The sequence below is a fragment of the Oryzias latipes genome, chromosome 12 (genome assembly GCF_053564925.1).
Source record: "Oryzias latipes strain Hd-rR chromosome 12, Olatipes_Hd-rR_3.1".
Classification (NCBI taxonomy): Eukaryota; Metazoa; Chordata; class Actinopteri; order Beloniformes; family Adrianichthyidae; genus Oryzias; species Oryzias latipes.
This window is the reverse complement of record NC_136248.1, coordinates 24,724,659-24,747,800: the sequence shown is the minus strand read 5'-3', so window position 1 is coordinate 24,747,800 and position 23,142 is coordinate 24,724,659. Positions and strand designations below refer to the sequence as shown.

The 23,142-nt window shown below is 37.7% G+C and overlaps 1 protein-coding gene across 1 annotated transcript in view; it reads left to right on the top strand.

The window, feature by feature from the left end:
- itga1 (integrin, alpha 1) overlaps positions 1-23,142 on the top strand; it is a 61,043-nt gene that overhangs the window by 7,232 nt on the left and 30,669 nt on the right. The window contains exons 2-3 of the mRNA XM_023960678.2: positions 18,101-18,221; positions 22,767-22,876. Coding sequence (XP_023816446.1) covers positions 18,101-18,221; positions 22,767-22,876 — 231 coding nt within the window. The remainder of the gene's footprint in view (positions 1-18,100; positions 18,222-22,766; positions 22,877-23,142) is intronic.

Here is a 23,142-nt window from a genome sequence, read left to right as displayed (position 1 = left end):
TATTTGGGGAAAAATTAAACAGTTAAAGACTGAAAATGTTGATGGTATCAAAGAAGTTTCTGTTGGCTAACAAAAATAAGATAAACGGAAATGCTATTTTTAGGTCAATATATGTTCTCTGTCATCAGAAAAATGCCACAAAAAACATGTTAAAAACACAAAAAACAAAATTTTCACCGAAGTGGGTCTTTAGGCACATCAACAAATCTCTAATGGTATGTCTGTAAAACAAAAGATTCAAGGTAGTGCCTCAGTCCAGTTCTGCACCAAAGTTCACTTTTGAGATATTCCGCTTTGTAAGTGCTAAAGAAACCAGGGATCTCTGTTTTGTTGCAAGTGAATCCTGACATGGTTTACTACAGTGTAAACACAGAACAACTTTTCTGTGTAAGTAAGTCAACAAGATTGAATGACTTAAGTATAGTGCATTTTGAACAGTCACAACTGCCATTAGGGCTAGATATGGGTTGTCTGCGGGTGAAAAATTGGCAAACCTGTATGGGGCATGCAAATGGCCCGGAAAAAATATAAAGGTCAAAGGTCACTCGGTGAACCCATAGAGTGAAAATGTTTTTTCTACAGACTTGCTGCGAGCGCCAGGTTGTAGTGAACGCTTATATAACATGCAAGGCTATGTAAGGGTGTAGTAGGCGAAATGTTGGTCCATATTTTTCTGTTTTTTCAAAATCCTACGGATGGCACATTGCTGTTCACGTGATAAGTGCGTGCTCCTTCCAGGCTCCTTGCATGGAGCTTGTCTGTTAGAAATGAGGAAATTAAACAATCCATGCAGCATTCATGTGCGGTCAATAGGGGGCCAGTGCTCACATCTTAGAATTGACTGCAGTGGTGTAAGGGCTGAGTACATCACCATCACTCACACTTCATAAATGGGAGCTACTTACATTAGCCCTACAAATATTTCACAATACAGTTACAACGCACACAACAATTGTACTTTCCATTTTCCTGACAGCCGTGGAGGTGACGCAAAACACACCTGCGCTCCCCTTAATGCGTCTTCTCCTGTCAACAACCCTCCACGGGTCCAGACTACCCAAAAACCTACAGCCTTGTACGAGTCCATCTGACTAGTGCTTAAGGTGATGGAGAAAAATTGATTCGACTTTTGCAGGTGCTTTAAATCTTTAGTGTACACAACTTCTTAATGCTACAGTAGAGTCTCCTATTGTCGATTAAATTATTGACATTAAAAACATTATGTTCAAAATTTCAAACGAAATTGAAATTTAAACACATTTTTCTGTGTTTTCATCATGCTGTCATGTGACGGTTTTTCCGATTTCACATTTGAGCATCTTGTGCTCGCACACTTGACTGGTACCAGAAAGTGGCTAATGTGGCATGAACTTGCCCTCTGTGGGTAAACAAGGCAGCATATCTGTCCTCAATGAACTGTGATGTTAACAGAGAAGTTCAAAAAGATGTAGCCTCAAGAATGAAGCCACAAAGGCCACCCACATGACTTTGTTTCAAGCTACTTGAATTGCTTTCTGATGAACTTCACTTGCCTGTGCAGCACATGGTAGCCATGAAATCTGGAAGAGAAAAATGCACCAGTTGCAGGTAAACTGAAGTTTTTACCTCTGCCAGAAATTATGTTATAGGGACTGCTTACACACAAACATATGTGTTTTTACCGAAATATAATCTAAGGAACATATTTTGCTTATATTTTGGTTTTTCATGGCCACAAGCACATCTTTTTTAACAGTTTGGCTCTTTCCATGGCTCATTGATTCTGTCAAGGCAAGTACATCTCATTTAACTGTAGATACATTTTATATTGTAAATTCCAAGATACAACTGCTTTGTTTAATTTGCAAGTGTGCCAAGAAAAAGACCATACAGCTGTTATGTTACAGCATAATAGAAAGGAACAGATAAGTTCTGGAGCCAATCCCATCATCTTTTTCCTGAGAATCCTGATGAACTTTGGAAATATATCCCAGAAACACAATGGACAAACACTTCTTGTTGAACCACAGAAAATTGGAGACAATCATCTGCTTTGAATGCAGAAAATGCTTTGCTGACTGAGGAGATGTTAGACACAGAAAACCTCTGCGGAAGATAAATTGGCTCCTTAATAGAGTTGATGAGGGGATGTAAAAGTGACTTTTGCCATCAGCTTGGCCAAAAACCATTTGTGTTACCACTTTAATTTCCCATAGCTGCAGAGAGGTGTTGCAACTGTAATGTTCTAACAGCAAAGAACGAGGACTCCAGTTTCCTGTCTCTAACCACAGTCAAACCTTCAGGCCTTTCTGTTCTGCAAACATCCATCATTGGACCTGAACTGAATAATTCAGAGGTCTGCAACCTATAACAATAAAATAGCCTTTTTGGATAAATATAATACTTCTTTGCATTCATAACATCTCTTTTTTAAAATGAATATAAATTATATTTCTTTGTTTGGCAGGAATGAAAACAAAAATATAAAGAGAAAATCCCATGTTCTCATAATGTGAAATAGTTTTTTTACTTTTGACAGAAGCTTCTTTTTAGAATACAATTTAGGATCATCCCAGTGCAGCTTATGTACGCCCATGAAAAGTTTTATACATAAAAGTAAAGGTTGACTGCTGTTAACCTGAACCTATAATCCTGTATGCTAACTGATGTGGGCAGCATGAGATAAGATGCTTTGAATTTAAAAAATAAACAGTGATCAGAAAGGGTCAGACTTCTTGCCAAAGTTTTGCTTAGTGTATGAAATATGTGAATTCTGGAGGAATGGTTGAGCGGACACGACCTATTTTCATGAGAGCTGGGGTGTAAAAACATTTCCACTAATCAAAATAGGTGGACCTTAGCTATGAATTCATAAACTTAGCTTATCTAAATGAAATTAAATTTAACTTTGTAACTCTTTTTTTTTTTAAAAAGTGTAACTGTTTTATTTTACTTCAGCCAAAAAGCTACCATGGAAGGGTAAAAGAGCCACATGTGGTTCCGGATCCTCAGGTTGCAGTCTGCTTAGGGTGGCGATCTCCTCTCTGGGCTTGTTTGCCTTAAGTAGGGAATCTGTTTTCTGTTATTTTTGACCTTGACTTCTAGAAGTAACGTGAACTGCACATAAAATATTAACTTACTTCCTGAGTTTGTTGTTCTTCTGGATTGTCTATCTGCAATTTACTTAATAAAAGGATAAATAATTGAATCAAATTGAATTAAAAATCAAATCGATTTGTGAACTTGAATTGAATTGAATTAGTTGTTTGGCAGTGACACCCGTACCTAATTCTTTAGGTATGAAGGTATGAAGGTAGTAATTCAAATCGCAAAAAAGAAACACCAAGGGGATTTATTTACAAGTTCGGAGTTTTCTTGCCAGGGTCATTTCCCACTATTGTCACGGGCAAAATGTCTGGTTTAGAGCATTAGGAAAGTGACAGCCATAACATCTGCGTTAAATAGAATCTTTAAAAACCATGGAGACTGAGGAAGAGGAGTGTCATTGGTGGTCGTCTATTCCTGTGCTGTGCTGACTGGTAAATTCTAAGGGGACGTACTTGAGTCACCAAAGGAGGTCTTCAGTTATCATAAACAAACCAGTTTCTTGAAGGTTTTCAAGGATTTATCATTAATATTTCACTGATGGGAATGACAGAGAGAATCACAGCTAAGAAACAAGAAGGAGCATCTAAGGGCAGTGACGCCCAGTTTAGTTTAGTCTGTTAAGTTGTTGTATTTTATAACTTATTTTATGTTTTATAGAATTAGTGAAGCCCCCTGAGACAAGTGTGTTTTAATATTCGGCTATATAAATAAAACTGAAATTGAAATAAAGAACAGAGATTGAACAAAATTGTGTGTTGATAGTGTGTTTGCTGCAGTTAAGGACAAAAACTCTGTGATCTGAGGCCTCAAAAGGGTCTAGATGCATTAAAAACCAACAACACACAACAGTGCTTTGTTGTTTTCTAAGCAGATTTATCTGACTAAAAATCACAATCACAGCCACATGTATCATTGTTGGATCCCAGCAGAGTGGTTTGCAGTTTTATGGACAACAATATTAGTAAATTATTAAGTAAAATGTGAAGTTTTCAGTGTTTAGGTCCCTAATAGAAGCCCAGTGTGTGCAGCAAATCTGACTACCACGTCCTTTTGCTACTGCAGAAGTGAGTCACAGAAGTGTCTGCACTATAGCTGTAGAACAAGAAGACGTAGACTGATAAAAAGCAAATTGACTATTGCCAAAGCAAATATGATTTCAGACGGGAAGTTATCAGCAGAGGTCACACATTGACATGTTCAACTTTTCTCTGATAATTCTGAGAGGAGGTTAGACAAAATATTAAAGGGCTTGTGTGCCAAAGTTTCCAGCAAACAGCTAGTACACTATTCACAATAAGTTAGGGAAATTGATACTTATATTATTTTTTTCCCCATTTACTCTGAACTTTAATGAATACATACACATTCTCTTTGATATTACAAATTATAAATAAGACAAAACACAATTTTTATTAGTTTGATATTTATTACCCCCCAAATTTAGACGACAATAACTATAGCTCCAAATAACACAAGTTGACCATGTCAGTAGCGGTTATGTCCACCATTTGCTGCAATGACAGCTTTACAGTGACATCTTTGCTCCTCACTAGACTCATGATGTTGTTCTGAGGCAGGGGTGTCAAACTCAAATTCACAGTGGGGCCAAAGTTAAGCAGTGAAGTAAAGTCACGGGCCAAAGTCAATCTTCACTGAAAAATGAACTGCAACTGATATGTCATGTTTAACCTTTTCATATAGTGCCTTCTTATGTTATATTCTTTCATTACAGCCAAAGTAGCTCCGCACACAAGACAAACACTTCTGTCCTTTATATTCGTGAACAGATAATCTGCCTCCCACCTGAAAGCTCCTGTTGTCCACCTTTTGTTTGGAGGCTGAAATTGATTTGTACGATGTGACTGGAGCATGGTTGTCAATGACTGTCAACAGAAAAAGGGAGCGCTTGCCGGTTTCGACGGCGAGCCAGCATACTAGTAAAGCATTGTGGGATTTGTAGTATTTGCGGTCCAGAACATACCGCGGGCCAACTCTAATGCACATATGATATGATATCGCGGGCCAATTATAATTACAATGTGGGCCAGAGTTTGACACACGTGTTCTGAGGCAATGTGTTCCACTCTTCTTCAAATGCAGTTCTGCCAGGCCACCTTGGGGTAGGGTACAATCATCTAGTCTCTGCTCCAGCTGGTCCCAGACGTGGCAGTGGTTCCCAATCCCCGGGCCGCGGACTGGCACCAGGCCACAGACACAAAAAAAAATGCATACACTAACTTCAATTATTTCTGTTTTGTTTATTTGCTGATACTAAAGGAAGTTTTGTTTTGGAAGACTACGGGAATCAGTTTCCTACATCCATCTGTCTTGACGTGACTTTAAGCAGCTGCTATGATCGCAAAGTTGGTAACTCAACCGTCAAAGCTAACAAAAACCAAACAATAACGTATTTGAAAAGTTTCTTTGGGGAGAAAAGTGTCAATAAAGTAACCGAAGAAGAGTCTCCAACTTCAAAGAAAAAGCTGCTATTTACCGACAAAACCAGGAGTCTTCCTCCAAATACGGATTTATGATTTGTATGGGGCATTTATTGAGTACCAGAAACCAGTCTGCCTAAAATGCGGCAACTGACTCTTGAATGTTACACACACACAGATAATTGCAGACACCGTGAATTCATGTTTATTATTATATAATAGAAATATCAGTTTTACAGCGGTTGTGTCACACAAGATCTCTCCTAAATAGTTGAAAAATAATTATCTTTTTTAGGAAGCAAAATATAAACAGATTGTTTGACGATAAAAATACACAGGTTTTAGAAAAACGCACGCTTTTGTGAACAATCAGCTAAATATGTTTGAAGGTGTGAAACCAAGGTTACCAGGAACACCAGAATAAAGACATGGTGTAAAAACATGTGGCTTGTTTTTACACCTCGTCAGCTCTTCTGCTCCGGATGTCACCAGTTCAACAAATTCAGAGCTTCCTTTTCCCCCATCATAAGAAGCGGTAGATTTGTTTCTCCACTGAACAAGTGCACAGCTTTTTTTTATATAGAAAAAGGAACAGGTTTTATCTATAAACTTCTCAGAATTTTCTTTTTTTCTCCTACTGCGCCAAAGCATGCTGAGGCATTTTGAAATCGTGTGTGGAAGCAGTAGGGCAGGTGAGGAGGCGCAAAGGGTAACAGAGGAGGGGAAAAAACGGCAACAGAAATGACAGGGCAGTCCATTAGGGAGAATTAGTGGTGGGAGGAGAGTGCATTATCTTCAGTTTGAACAAAAACAAGGATCTGAAAAAGCCAGGCACAGAAAATTCTTTGGCTTGGCCATTTATGAAATCTCCATCTAGAAAACACTCCTTTTGTGAGTTCCTTCCTAAATATATAGACATTAGGAGTTACATGATGATTTTTGAGGGCAGATAAGACTTGTTAACATATGAATTGTTAAGACCTTTGTCATAAACTCTCTTGTTTCCTACAATTGAAATTGATTTAAAGGGATATTTTGTTTTGGGTGTGAGTGATTTTTATCAGTACAAGTCTGAGGTCAATCCAGGGTAACACACTTTTTTATGCCACTTAAAAAAGTTCCTGAAAATCTTTTTGAGCCACAAGAATTCATACCCCCCTATAGACAAAGCATCTGCTCACCAGGCTTGTCTGCCGCCTTTCATATATCTTTCTTAAGCCAGATGTGGACCAGAACCCTGTCCCATTGGCAGACATTGGAGAATCTGCAGCGTCTGCCAGGAACGGTGTGTTCACGTTAAGAGAGGCCAACACGGATGGTCTTCCTGGTCATGGTGGTGTTCAACCAGACAAAAGTTTAAAGAAGTGGGGAAGGGCAGCCGGTATTCATGGAAGCTTTTATGGTTTCAATGGATGAAAAAAAAATTCAAACCATGAAAGAGAGGTGTGCAGTAGTTAAAATGTAAGCAAATTTTCCCCCAAATCTCTCATTTACTCTGTAAATTTTGCTAACTGCTGTAGTAGGAAATTGTTAGTAAGCAAATAATAAAGTATACTGTTGAACAGAATCATAAAATTGACATTTTTAGCCAACATTCAAACATGATTCAATGATTCTGTACTTGACTTGTACAGATGCTGAGGGTTTCTAGGTTGTTCGGGTCCCTGGAGGGCAGTGCAGGTATGTCATGTGGTTCCTTGATGCTTGTGGAGCCACTTCAAGTTTGTCGTAAAGTATTTGTAAAGTATTTATTACACATGGGTGATGCTATCATATGGTACTCTTACACCAAACTTTAGCATGGAGCGCATACCGGCCCTTTACTGACCACATGCAAATGTTGCACGCACGTCGTGTGTGATAAGTAAGTCCCCATAGGATGCCCTCACAAACTACACCCTGATTCCTTAATTTCCTAAACTCTAATTGTCAGTTGCTCACAAGGAGGGCACACCTATCACATGAACAACACTGATGAGGTTTGTGGGGAATTAAAAAAGAAAAATCCGTACTACATGTCTGTGTCTCACCTACTTCAGCCTTACTTGTCCTTGCATATTGCATGTCGACTGCAGTATGCCAGTAGAAAAAATGTGCATTAACATTTACACTGTACGGGGTCATCGAGCGGTCAACGGCCTTTATATTTTGTGCTGGCCACCTGTGTACCCTGTACAGGTTTATCACCCACAGACAACCCGTTGTGACTTTGCTGGAGAGCTTTGGCATCATGAAGATAAGGAGAATCAACTTATGCAGGATTCCCTCCTCCTGTCTGTACTCAAAGTCCAGCCGGGTTATCAGCATCAAAGGGCAACACAGACATGCTAATCCATCAGTCAACAACAGCTTCATTAACTCTCAATTAAGGTCATAGTTCTTTAAGTCCACGTAGCATCCCGGTGTCCTCGTGTCAGACATGAAACACCATCATTTATACCAAACATGTAAGCAAAACACCTTAACTGGTTAAGTTGAATTGGAAACACCCTAACAGCACTAGAACTAAGATTTTTGTGTATTAAGGATTAATTTAAAGCTATTTATAAATAGAAAGGAATTTCTACAAAGTCACTTTTACTGTGATAGTAATATAATTCATTTTGGGTGCAAATTGAATGCAAGTTTTTTAATTCTGCAAGAATTGATACCTTACAGAAAAATTGTCAACATTGATGCATGTGTTTTTCCTAACCTTGTGTTGGATGGTGTTTGATTTCTTGGTTATCTCTTAGTAAGATCATTTTATCATACGATTTGCTGATTGTAGGTGTGCTGTACCTGATGGAGTAAGCAGACATTGTTAACAACAGCCTGCGCTTTGACTCCAGCATATCATTATTCCTGCTGTGTATGCTTTTCCTTTCAGACTGTTTAGTAAATGATGGGCTTTTCAAAACGCACCCCACCCACCACTTACGTTTAGCTACTGTTGTCTTTCACGGCAAACAAGCATGGGATTAAATGAGGATGGGTGTTTTTTTTCCTTATCCCAATGCTGCAGAACGGTTGTATCAAACTGCTCAAGAGTCAAACACAAAGAATACTTTACCAAATGACATATTTTAATAATAGATCAAATGCAGGACAATGAGACGACAATAGTATTGGAGCACCAAGAACTGAAGGGATAACATCTTTACATAGATACTTGCAAAGAACCTTTTTCTTTCATCTTTTACTAAGGCTTGAAATTAGTGGCTTTGGATTTTTTTTCCCCATTTTCATGCATCCTCTTGTAGACAAATAGATCCATGTGCATCTTTGTTTTTTTCATCTAAGCTGACCTATGGCTCAAAACTGTACGACTGGGTAGTTCAAATAGGGCTCCCAGTTTGGCTAAAAACAGCATCATTCTGATGAAAACACCACTGAGATCTGAGTGGGTCTTTAAAGTAGGTATCAAACTCACTCAACGCGACATGGTTTCTGCCCTTATTTGAGGTACTTCTGTCTTGGGCACTTACACTCTGAATTACATTAAACCTTTCCTTAGGTGCTAATAATGATGAAAATTAAGGCAATCCAAACTGTTTATAAATTGCAGAATTTATTTTATTGTTACAAATGTATTCTAAACTATTGCACCCAGCTCAAATCCTTTGGCTGTATCTTGTTTTTATCCAGCTGTACTTTGGTTGTTTTTAGTTTTTGTAGTCTGTAAGACAATCAACTCCTGGCTCTATTCTCATGACTGAGTAAACACAATATACCGCAAATGTATCCTTGTCGCAATATCCAGCTCTGCAATATGCATATCACAAAAAACAGCAAAAATCACAATAAATCGTAAACCTTAAATGTGTTAAAACAATCTTATGGCAGCTTGAATCATTTAACGCATCAATTAAATCCCTTTGTGCATTTGACCAATCGGATGGACGCCTTCAAGTTGTTGACCAATCAGATGGCCTATTATGTTAGATGTTTGTCACCTATGTTGAGGATGGTCATTTGGAGTATAATTTTTAAATTGTTGTAATGGAATGGGAATGATCTTTTTGATTATTTTGCTATTTGTTTATATGCCGCAAATTATATCGTTATCCTAATATTAATCTTTAATATCACATATGGTGTTTTCCTCATATCGGGCAGCCCTACACAATACCAATAATTTTTCCATAAAGAGTCATTGCTTACTAATGCTTGCATCTGCACAGCATGGATGGTGCTCTAAAGCGACGACACTAGCAGACAGGAAGACACTCCTCCAAAATTCAAACAGCAAAATGCAGATCAGCGTGTTGGTGGCTGGGTACAAGTTTGAAGTCACTTCCTTTTTAGAATTAAGCATGAAGGAGAGCTCAGCTTCTCTGTAGTTGTTGCTTCTATCTCATCTCTGATTTCCTACCAAGTTTCTATTTACTTTGATTGACTGTAAGTTTACAGTTCACTCGAAAGCTTGAGGTTGATATAATTCCCCCTCTCTGATCCTTCCCTCTGATTATTTTTTTCATGGTGTTTATTGCTTCTGGAAGAAGGTCATTCTTTGGCCTCTGGCCATGTGTATTTTTAGCTTGATAAAATCCAGAAGCGCCCCTCCTTCCTGCTGCTTCCTTTACAATAAAATGGTTAAAACTGCAGATTTAGCAGACAGCATAGTCATGTTTGCTGTTAGGATCGGACTGGGAAGCTGTCAGACTCTCAGAAAAAAAGGGAATTTGGGAGGATGAAAGCTGTGATAGCAGTTTGGGGGGATGATATCATGTGTGGTTCTCAGCCTGGGTGTTTTCTGCACCAGTGAGAAGGAAACAGAGCTCTGGAGAATACATGTGGAAGTTACCAAGGCTGTAATTTGACACCACCAGACCAATGATGAGGAAGGGACTCATGCTGATAAATGCTCGGCAGGCTGGAAGAATAAATGGACAAAGTAGGAAGACCTGGCAAAAAAAAAAATGATACAGTGAATGAACACAGTTTTTCTCAGTCGCTTTAGTACAATTATCAGATCAGAATGAAATTCCCAAAACTATTTGTTCAATCTTCACATCATGATGTCACTTGTGCACATCACATAAGCAGTTTCTCACTTCTTTGAACAAGTTGCAATTGCTTTGGTACATCCATGCAAATGATTATGTACAATTCTCTGCTCTTTGCTACATTATCAATTGTTTATGTCATGTTGATCAAAATGTATTATATAGTTCACTGTGCAATAGTCTTAGTCCTCAAAACACCTAGTCATTAGTTCATCGTAAAATGGTTGACCAAGTTGTCATAATATGACAAACATATTTCGCTGCATTGCAAGAGAGGATATTCGCTGTGATGTGGATGATAGTTTGTGGCCTAACATATAGGAACAACAAGAGGTGTAGGAAGACCACACCAATTCCTACTGCACTGCCTGTACTGTTGTGCAGAATATTGTCCTATCTTTTTTTTCCCTTTGTGTTACTGTTTGCAGTGAGTTTTTTTCTCTGTTGGTATGACATGGTCTGTAAACAAATTACAATATGAACAATAAAAGTGTAAATGTGAATCTTGTCCAGTCTCTTGCAATCAAACAAAAAAGGTGTAACTTACATTTTACAATAATTTTCATCAAAACTTTAGCCATAGTTTACATCGGAACCTCCCTCTAAAGTACACAGTTATATTGACAACATGACTAAGTAATTTGACCGTCTTGTTCGTAGACAATGACACAAGGACTTGACATTCTGATGGCACTGACATGTTCAATGACATAAAGACTTAGTTTTGAGAGATGAACTAAAGATTTTGAGCAAGTTACAGGCTTTTGCAAGAAATCCATAGTGTTTTGCTGTTTGTACAAACTGTTTTGAGAAATGCACACACGAATTTGCAAACTTCAATTCTGATCTGAGAATTGTATTAAAGCGACTGAGAAAAACTGTAAAAGGTTACGTAAAATGGTCATTATGAGTAAAATATTTTAGCCAAACTAGCAAGGTGCATGCTGGGATAGCGGTGGGTTTTGCTTATGTATTAGCAATTAAAAAATGGGTTGCCAGGTATTTGTGAAAAGAGTAAAATACCTTATCAAATGGGTAACCTAAATGGGCATTAAAAAACATGAAACGAATGAATTTAGAATAATTTTTTTAATGATAGAAAGAGGATGATGTGAGGATGTCAGAGTAAGATAAACTTATCTGGGCACAGAAAAAAATTGTTTTGGGGGGTTGTTTTGGGGAACTAAGACTTTTGGGAAGCATTCTGTCTTTCTGAGAATTGTTGATGCAAGCTGTACACGCTATTGGTTACGACCACAAACTAATGAGACGTAAAAATTATTACATCTCGTTGTCTCAGTGTGAGAAAGGAACGCTACAATATTAACATGCACCGATGAAATATATCAAAGTAACCATTTATGATGGCCTGAGACTTGACTCTGCTTCTGAGAACGGTGACACGTTCCCTGTCAGATCTCTAGATTACATCTAATAGACGTTCTAATAAACTTCCAAACCTCCAATTGTTGTAGAGCTGTGCCAAAATGCTTCACTTGATCAGGTTTTGTGAAAAAGACAGTTCCAGTAGATAAAAAGGTGGAATCAGCTCAGCTCCTCAGTGTCTACAGAGCAAATATACAAGTAGCTCAATGGTGTTTCCTGGTATGGAAGGTTTTCTTTATAAAACATGGGGCTCTTTGAACTCCTGTTGTTTTCAGCCATGGGTTGGGTTATAGATTCAACTCTTCTCTGTAAAGACATAGTCTCAGAGACTCAAAGGAACAGAGCCCCTTGCTCTAAAAAGCACACTCGGACCCAAACGCACCCTCCTCTGTGACCTCCTACACACCCACGAACATGCATCTGCCAAGAATGAGGTTGAGGCCGAGCACGAGTCCGATGAGAGAAGGAAGTCAAAGTAAGAGAAGCTGAAATCTTTCAGACGTCCAAATTCCCGGCGTGATTGGGGAGGAAACAGTGTTGAAGGGCAAAACAATGGCACGACAGGCTGTAGGGGCGAGAAAAATGTGAAGAAGTGAGAGTGAAAAGATAACAAAGCGATTAAGACACAAGATTAATGAGAAAATGTGCAAAAATGTAAGAGTCAGAACTCCAGGACCAATGCCAGATCTGAAGCCTTTCACCTGCCAGGGTGACAACTGCATGTGTTTCAGAAAAGATTCACATCACAACAGAACTGCTGGTGAAACTATAGTAGTTCTATCCATTCTTCAGACCTGCTTAATCCATGTTGCAGTCACTGGAGTCAATCTCTGCTACTGTTGGGGAAAAGTTGGGAAACTCCCTTTGAACACTCATATTCACACCTAGGAACAAGTTAGAGTGCCAATCTGGCCTACAATGCATCATTTTGCACTGTAGGAGGAACCTGGAGTCCCTGCATGCACAGGGAGAACATGCAGATGCAGCATGGAAAGGATCCCAGCTGGGATTTGAACCAGGGCCTTCTTGCTGTGACGCAAGAGAGGGTTAACCACTACACCCCCCTTGCAGCCTGCTTTAGAATCAACAAAAGCAAATCAATTTTCAGTAAGTGTTGTCTTAAAAGATGTCCTTAGGTTTGAATTTGAGCCACTCCAATGACAATTTTTGGTGTTCCTGTGAAATTTTTCTGATGATGGGGCACATTTATAAAGAAAACTAAGCTTAAAATTGCATTTCTGAGTATTATTTTACCTAAATTGTTGTAAATGAGTAGCAGATTAAAAATGTTGCTTGAAAAAGACTGTGGCTGATGTATAAGCTACAATCGACAGGTCACAACCTCCCTACTTTGCTCCATTATGATGCATCCACTTGCAAATAGATCCATGTACATCTTTGTTTTCCTCAGTTTTTGATGGCTCAAAACTTTACCGCTGGAAATCTCCAAAATTGCTTGCCATTTTATGTTACTCGATAATAATTAAAAGACCACTGGGAATGCTTTTAAAACAGCTCAGAAGATGATTGGAGTAGGAATTAAAAGGCTTGCTTTTTTTAGCTGGTTTATCCTCAAACTTATGTCTTGATGTCTCGTAAATGGAAATGGTTACGTCTTGTGATTACTGCATCCCAGAGTCAGGCCAGAGTTTTAATGTAGGTTGGTGTGGTTGACAGACTGCCAACTTCAATCAGGACTGCATGGGGTTTAAACGATAACAGAAACCTAGCAGCCCTCAGGAGATTTTATTTGAATTCATTTAGATCAGAAAATTGGACTGATCCAAATGGATATTTTTCTTGCAATAAACAAAAGGATACACATTTATTTAGTATTGCACATTATCAGCAGGATGCTCTTAGGCACAACTGTGGGTTTCTGAAGTTTCGACAGCACTAAAAGCTCAATGATATAAATCATTATGAGCACAAAGGAAAAAACAGATTTGTGGATAAAAATGTTTGGCAATGTCCATTTTGTTATTTTTAAAGCAAAGATGAAATCAATTAAACTGTGTTGCTGGATTGATTAACATGTTTGGTTTTGAAACATTTGACATCTCAATAGCTTTTAGATTAATGCTAACATCTGCCCACAAGCATGAATTCAATTTGTAGTTGGCACATGACAAATTCAAGTACAAAATCCCAAGAACATCAATAATTGGGTCTGTTCATCTGCTTCCTCTTCCCTGAATTTACAAATTTGGCTGTTTTTACCAAAGATGTTCCTGTATTTTTATTTTTAAACTTTGTTTTAGAATGATTTTTGCTCTCCGCTGGTGCCTCTTGCTTGCTAAAAACCCTTTAATGTAATCTGCTAGTTATTTCTTCAGACCATTATTACGTAACAAGTCAAGATAATCTGGATTTGTTAGAATCATCTGGATTGAATTACAGATGTTTTATGGCAGTAAAACTCCTCACTGCACACACTTTTCTCAGATAATATGAACCTTTTCACACTTTTGTCTCTTGTTTAAACTCTCAAAATTCAAAACTTCATAAAAAAATTAGTTATTATAGAATCAGAACAAAGATCTGTTCTCGATCTAATATCTTTGTCAATGTGGCGAGCCAATCGCATTCTGCCCAGGAGATGCCGCACGGAAGAGCTTGATTGTCAACGTCATCAGCCAATCAGGCCGCAGAACACAGTGCCGTAAAAACAGAAAAAGCATGAAAAACTGTACCTAAAAAAATCTACTAAACAGTGATACCACGAATGGTGAACTGCAACACAGCGATCAAAATTATTAAACCTCTGCCAGGATTTTATTTGCTTTTCTTATTGCAATTTTAAGAACTTTTGAACTGGAATTTTATAATTTTTTGAAATAGTCAAAAATTGTGATTTATGTAAAATACAGTTTTTCTCAGTTGCTTTAGTAAAATTCTCAGATCAGAATTGAAGTTTGCAAATTCGTGTGTGCATTTCTCAAAACAGTTTGTACAAACAGCAAAACACTATGGATTTCTTGCAAAAGCCTGTAACTTGCTCAAAATCTTTAGTTCATCTCTCAAAACTAAGTCTTTATGTCATTGAACATGTCAGTGCCATCAGAATGTCAAGTCCTTGTGTCATTGTCTACGAACAAGACAGTCAAATTACTTAGTCATGTTGTCAATATAACTGTGTACTTTAGAGGGAGGTTCCGATGTAAACTATGGCTAAAGTTTTGATGACAATTATTGTAAAATGTAAGTTACACCTTTTTTGTTTGATTGCAAGAGACTGGACAAGATTCACATTTACACTTTTATTGTTCATATTGTAATTTGTTTACAGACCATGTCATACCAACAGAGAAAAAAACTCACTGCAAACAGTAACACAAAGGGAAAAAAAGATAGGACAATATTCTGCACAACAGTACAGGCAGTGCAGTAGGAATTGGTGTGGTCTTCCTACACCTCTTGTTGTTCCTGTATGTTAGGCCACAAACTCTCATCCACATCACAGCGAATATCCTCTCTTGCAATGCAGCGAAATATGTTTGTCATATTATGACAACTTGGTCAACCATTTTACGATGAACTAATGACTAGGTGTTTTGAGGACTAAGACTATTGCACAGTGAACTATATAATACATTTTGATCAACATGACATAAACAATTGATAATGTAGCAAAGAGCAGAGAATTGTACATAATCATTTGCATGTATGTACCAAAGCAATTGCAACTTGTTCAAAGAAGTGAGAAACTGCTTATGTGGTGTGCACAAGTGACATCATGATGTGAAGATTGAACAAATAGTTTTGGGAATTTCATTCTGATCTGAGAATTGTACTAAAGCGACTGAGAAAAACTGTAATATTTATCATATATAATTTTGTAATCAAAATTGTTTTAACCCAGCAATGCTTTTCCCAAACTTTTGACTGTTCAGTTTTTCATTTGTATTTTACTTCCTTATAAAGAATGTCTCCTACATTCTTAAAATGGTTTGTGTTCTTGAAAACTTCTGCAAACCCCTGAGTTGAGAGACGAAACAGAAACATTTGCTTGTGGAAAAACCTCCAGTAGTCTGGACAGAAAGCATCTGCATAGCATAAACCTTCCACTCTTCTCTGCTTAACATTGTTTAACACACATAGAACAGATAGATCCACACGGTGAAGAATGACATACCGGTATACACCAATCCCTCAGGGAGTTTGGCCATTTCCTTTCAGCAAAGACAGCAGTCCAGTCTTAAGCAGAGGGAATGACATTTTTGTAACTTTTTTGGCATTTTCAATTTGAGTAGAATCAGGACACCCCAAAGGCTGCACTGTGAGAGTGGTGTGTAGTTTGTGTCAGAGGGCATTTTGCTATAATTTAGAGCCACTCTGACTCTGAAATGTACTTGAGCTCAGGCTGCTATAAATGGAAAGATTGGACTGGCCTGAAGCCATCTTGAATTAACTAAATTAACTTTGGGTCTACAGATGTGTGGGTGTGGGTGTGTGTTCGTACACCTGTGGATTTCAAGTGGTGCTAGTAAGGAAGTTAACAAACTTCTATATAAGATGGAATACTATAGATTCTGTGTTTAGACAGGGTGGAAAGCAGAATTACGCCGTTTGGTGGAGTCTTCTTTATATTTTATATATTTTTATATTAAAAATACCAATAAAAATATTGGGTTAAAAGGAAACAACTACACTCTAAAAATTTGTATTGCTCCAAAAAACAAATAAACCACAAAAGTATTTCCCAACATGAATAGCGCAAGATACGGTTGAAAAGCAAAAATCAGAAATTTTAATTTGCTCTTGACCTCAACTGTCAACTTCCTGATGGATGGATGGATGGATGGATGGATGGATGGATGGATGGATGGATGGATGGATGGATAGATAGATAGATAGATAGATAGATAGATAGATAGATAGATAGATAGATAGATAGATAGATAGATAGATAGATAGATAGATAGATAGATAGATAGATAGATAGATAGATAGATAGATAGATAGATAGATAGATAGATAGATAGATAGATAGATAGATAGATAGATAGATAGATAGATAGATAGATAGATAGATAGATAGATAGATAGATAGATAGATGTCACAGGTAATTACTCTTGCATCTTCAGTGTACAACAGCAAGAGTTGTAACTTTTAAATTAAAAATTTAAATAGAATTTTTAGATCTATTTTTAGCCCTCATCTCTCTATGTCCTTATTTTATCATGCATTTTAATCTAAAGATCTACAGATTTCCCAAGAATGATTTAAAATATGACCTCGCAATACAAAACGTTTTACTATTTGGGACGTTTAATTCCCAAATGTTTACTTTCTGACATTTTTTCTCAAATCAAGTCTGTAGGTTTTAGCCTCAAATGTCCAGTTTAGCAGCATTGCCCTGATTGCATTTGACATAATACATTAATAATTTTCATGTTTTGTGTCTTAAACAGGCAGTGCTGCTAAAAAACATGTTCCTCCAGCTGCTCGTGCAGCGTTGACTGTATTTACTTCAGTCTAGACTTCTCATAATGGTTCTTTATTGTGACAGTGCCAAATGGATTACCAGCAAAGCATAGTCCACAATGAACAACTTGTGTGTGCCTCCATGTATGTGGTCAGTTTTTGAATGTTCTGTTTTAAGTCCCACTGTTCCTGCGCTTCTCCGCTCCCTCACAAGTCCAGAAATTGAATCAATTCTGCTGGAGGAATTTGGTGGCACGGTGGATATAAAGAGCGCCGTTGTAGAGTGGCCACAATGAGGCACGGATGGATTTATGTCGAGCCACTGTGATATATTCAGCTCAGTGACAGACGGAGGCAGACTGTGAGGAGCGCAGAGAAGAAGGCATTGTCCTGCCACTCAGGCTGAACTCTGACCAATGTGCTTCATACTGACATTCGAAATTCCTCCTGCATCCCCCAGAATGTGACGTATTATGTGTGCTTTATTTGTGTGGCATTTGTTAAACTCCTCTGATGTCACTGTACACACTCAGTGGCCAAGTTAACCAAAAACCCCTTCATTTATTACATTAAGATATTGTTTGTTTGTTTTTAATTTCCGTGTTCAGTCACCAGTAATTTTTAGATATTTCCTGAGAATGTTTATGACTTTTTAAATAGAGAAAATTGATAGACGCTGCTTTTGTTTGAGGACATTACACTCAACTAAAATAACTGCTCAGCTCTTCACAGGCCCATCATGATTGACCTTTTCTCCTCCTTTGCCCTTGCAGTGCTTCTGGCATGCGTGTCGTCCTTCAACGTGGACCAGAAGAACGGTTTGTCCTTCAGCGGCCCTTTGGAAGACTTGTTTGGCTACACTGTCCAGCAGTTTGAGAACAGCGAAGGAAAGTGGTGAGTTAAAATTCAAAGTACATAATACGAACGATTTCAAGTCGCAAAGTTTCAAACAAAAAAGGCTCCAGATGCAGTTCAACATTTTCATGAAGCCCGGTATTGTGCATCTCTAAACAGGATGTAGTCCAATTGTTCCAAAAGATCTAAAAGAAACAAGAAAAGAGCACCGTATAACAAAGAAACTTCTGTACTAAAAAAGTCTGAGAGAACAATAACATTTGAAATCCTAAATTGAACCCTGTAATAATTCAATCTTTAATATCTCTCAAGTAAAACTGAAGTATGTATTTCGAAATGAAAATTATCTATAAACACAGTCGAAAACAGAATATTTGTTGGGTTACTTCAGAAGGATCTTCCCAGTAAAGAAACATTTGGAAAGTTTATTCAAAGTGAGAAAAAATGTTAACATTGATTTTAAAGGAAACAAACTATAACCTGTTGAAAATAATTACTGATTTCTAGATACGCCTGTTTCATTTCTAGACCTTACAATGTAGAAAGACAAGTTATTTTTGTAGCAGTAAGTTCATTTGGAGTTTTCATGTGCTTAATAGTAATACAGAAAGAAATTTGTGTTATGGCTGGACTAACAGGAGGAAACCCAGGAGCGGGGAGGTACACAACTAAGGCCAAAACATTGGTGCAATGAATTTAGTGGCTACTCAGACAAAACTCCAAAAACAGAAAAGAACAAACAGAAAGTCCACATGAGCTGTGTTTTCATTACGCATTGCACAAAACTTTATTGAAATTTTAGAAATGTCATAAAGACACAATTTCACAATTACACCATTTCCAATAAAACATACGGTAATTATGCGAAGAAACGAAAGTCAACTCACATGATAAGTCATTCAAAAACATGGCGACGGTTGTGAACAACACTTTGATTTACAGCTGATGCATTTAAATTTCTACCGTGGCTCTGGCACTCATCATCTGTCAATGGAGGCGTCGGCGTCTTATTCCGTCATGGAGCGGTGAGCTCCTTACACTTGGGAGTGGCTACGGATAAAGGAGTTTTGGGAAATTGCGGTTGGTGATTTTACAGAGGAGCTGTGGATCCGACACTTTCAACAAACATGCCTCAGCTCTTCTGCCTTCCTGTCAAAGAAGCGTGGTATCCGGTTGTTGGTCACATGATTCATTTAATTCAAATAAAGTGCTTCCATTGCAGTTTTGCGAAATATGGCCATTTCGATATGCCTCAGAAACCACCTCCTCCAAGCGCAACATTTTTTTTTCCAACAAACAGGATTTTTTTTGAGGAAAAATCAAACAAACAAAGCAAACCTTGAAATATCTCAAAATGCGATACCTGTAAACAAAGTCTATCTGTTTTTTCTAGAAAGAGCTTCACATAGATCCACTCATACATAGTCCTTGTGTTTCTTTTAAACAAACACAAATGGAGTTGGTAACTTTCCGCCCTAAAAACTCTGTAGACCCTTTTCCTGCTCCTTTGGGGTAAATTTTACTTTTTGTTTTCTAATATCATCTGGTTTCAGTGCTTAAAAAATCTAATGTAAACAAGATAGTCTCTATATAAACACACTGCAATGCAGATAATAAGCTTGCTAATAGACTTTCGTTATACCGTACACCACAAAGCGTCAGCACCGTAAAATCTCTACACTTTATGGCCCCACCCAGCAGAAATGAACATTTGATTGGTTAATTTAGCTCTTAATTGCTTAACAAACTCATTTCACTGTGGAAGTCTGACTCCACAACAAAAATCTTGCCAACAAATGTGCCATTTGTAGCCTCTGGATGCTTAGAAACAACAACAAATATTCAAATATTTCATTTGATGGATCCAATTTGAATGTTTTGATCTGTTCAATTTGTCTGAAAAAGTGTCTAAAATAAGATTTAAAGTTTTGGGTTTTGTAAAATCAGTTCATTGTTAACTAACTACCAGTGGCAAATCGTAAAAAAAGCAATCGTCTTGTTTCAGGTCCATATTTCACCCAAACTGCAGCATCGTAAATGCAAAGATTATTTAGGTATCCTTATTGTAGAACATTCACAACTGTTTGTTCATTTGAATGATGTATGTTTCTGATAGCATGTACGTCACACAAAAACACAGATTACATTACTTGCTAAAGTGGTAGATGGTTATTTGAGGAATCATCACTAGCAGAATTATGAGGTCAATAATAGAGATTTTCACAAGGAAAAATTGAGAAATAACCATCATACACAAGGCAGAAAATAACTGTACAATAACTGTATTCAGCAGACGATGATCCCAAACTGTTGTTTTGTTTGCAAAAGTGTTTTAATTTAAGATTACTTTTGCTGGGGTTTAAATTGAAAAGCCTTACTTTACCTTTAAAAAAAATAATAAAGGGGCACACACCAGTTGCGGCTGTAACAAGGACCTGTCTTTACTACTAGCAGTTAACTGTAAACTGCCCACCCAAAGTACCCAAACCCAGCCCGTAAATACACCGACACCAAGCATCCGTAACTTACTGCCAAAGCAGTCTGGGAAACCATATTTTAAAGCCTTGTTAAATGCTGGTTAGGCGTTGTAAATTGACCTCATTTTTTCTACAATTATCTTTCAGTTACTCCAGTTTTTCTGGGGTTTATTTTTACGCAACATGTTCCGCTCGACATTTGAGGTGACTGTACTTAAGTGGAGCTGCTCTGCTGTAGGAATCACTCATGTGAGATCAGTTACAGTAATTTACCCACTGATAACAGGAGACATATGTGACTCCACCTCTGCAGTTCTTTCTCTAGGTCAGAGAAAAGAATCATTGTTAAAGATCTACCCCAATGAAAATCATGTTTTTGGTGAACATATATGTTTATATGTTCCTTGTGGCATTTTTCTGATGATGGAGGACATACATTAAGAAAATTAAGCTTAAAATTGCATTTCTGAGTATTTTTTTATTCAAATTGTTGTGAATCAGACAGAAAACACAGTTTTAAAAAAGGTTATGTAGAGAATATGCTGAGCTCCCTGCTCTGCTCCATTCTGATGCCTCCACTTCGAAGATGACTAGATCCGTGTACGTCTATGTTTTCCTCCTCTAAGCAGGCATCTGGCTCAAAATTGTACAGCTTCATGGCTCAAATATTGTTATGTTAGGTAATGTTAGATTGGGGGTGTAAGTAACTGTAAGCTAGCAGGAGAGATTGTAAACAGAGAACTCTCAGCACCCACAACTCAGAGGTGAATTTCTAAAGAACTACTGCTGCTCCACAGAAACTATGTCCTAAAAACAACACGTTTTTATTTTATTTTAGAAAAAGATGGCATACACATAACTATAAGAACACTAGGAACACTTTTACAATAGATCAAAAGATGATCAAAGTGGGACTTTTGGCCAGTAAAAAAGTTAAAGCTCAGTGGATCAACAGAGGAATTTAGTGAGTTTTGAGACATGATCCCGAGTGGTACTGATGGATTCGACCGATGGATCTCTGAGAGAAAAGTGAGGCAAAAAAAACGGAACAAACAGCCTTCAGACATTGATGTGTGACTGACTTAAGTGACTGATGAATTGCAGATGTCCCCGCCAGGCCTCCACCCTCAGCAGTGTTGAAAGGTTAATCAGCAGCACAACAAAAAATGTGGCGCAAACACTCCATGATTTGGTTCCTTGTCACTTCCATTCTCTGTTTTCTCTAATGATATTGCAAAACTGCTCATAAATTTAAAAATTGTTGATTCAACCACTTAAGTTGCGAAAATTTCCAAAAATCTAATTTGTGTTAGGACTTAAGGGAATTTGGTACCACTGAATTCATGTTAGTGTCAATATAAATGATATAATAACAACAAAACATGTTCTGATTTGAGAAATGGTTTGGAAAATATCCTTTATGATGCAATATTTGCTTATTTATCATATGTTAGCATGAATGTCTAATTGGTGTGGTAAATTATGTTGGTTTTCTTACAGGCAGCGAACAGCCAGCCAAGTCTGTTGTTGTTGCACTCTGCCTCTGCTTTCAAATGGCCAGGCCTCATTAGGCTGGAAGAATGTTAATAAGCCTGAGTGTTCAGAGGAAAGCAGATGACCGCCTGCATTCAGCACTGGATAGACACTGTGTTATCAAAGGCACACATGGATGTGTGACACCATCATGACCCTACAAGGCCACTGAAATTAAAGACATTTTTGTAAAGCAGGTGTAGTTTGCCCAGAAGAACTTGGTGCGGTACAGAATAAAAAGATAATTCTTACAGTCTTTATTGTGTCTGGAAGACATTGCTAAGGGCAGCCACAAGAGCCAACCATAAGCAGCCAAAACAGCTTTCTCAGTCAATCTTAACCAGTGGTTAACGCTTCATTTAACCTTGTAACTGCGATTACGCTAAGATCTTAATTGCTTCGGACCTCAGAGGTGGGCCTCACAGTCCCTGCTATCAACCTATCAACGCTTAATTTTTATTGAAGAACTACATTTTGTGCTTATTATCATAATTGTCTAACCACCGTGCTGTTTTGTGGGTTTTGGCTACATATCCAATCTAATGCTAGTTCCAACTTTTCTCTGTTTCTGCAGGGTTCTGATTGGATCGCCACTGTCAGGCCAACCTGCAACACGAACCGGGGATGTATACAAATGTCCTGTGGGCAGGGAAGGGAACAAGTGTGTAAAACTGGACCTGCCAAGTAAGAATAAACAAGATAATAGTTGTTGTAACATTTAAAAAGTGCAATATAATATGCCTTTACATTAGAAAATTTGTATTTTTGGATAAACTTTTCAAAAAACAATGAGTTAGCTTCTTTAGGTTCTCACAAAAGCATTGATTTTAAACCCTTTGTGATAAATTACTCTTTAGTTTGAGTTCAAACCATCAAAATTACTAAAGAAATATTGTTTCAAATAAACTGAGCAGTACTGGAGATTTTGCTAGATATTAAAACATAGCTAA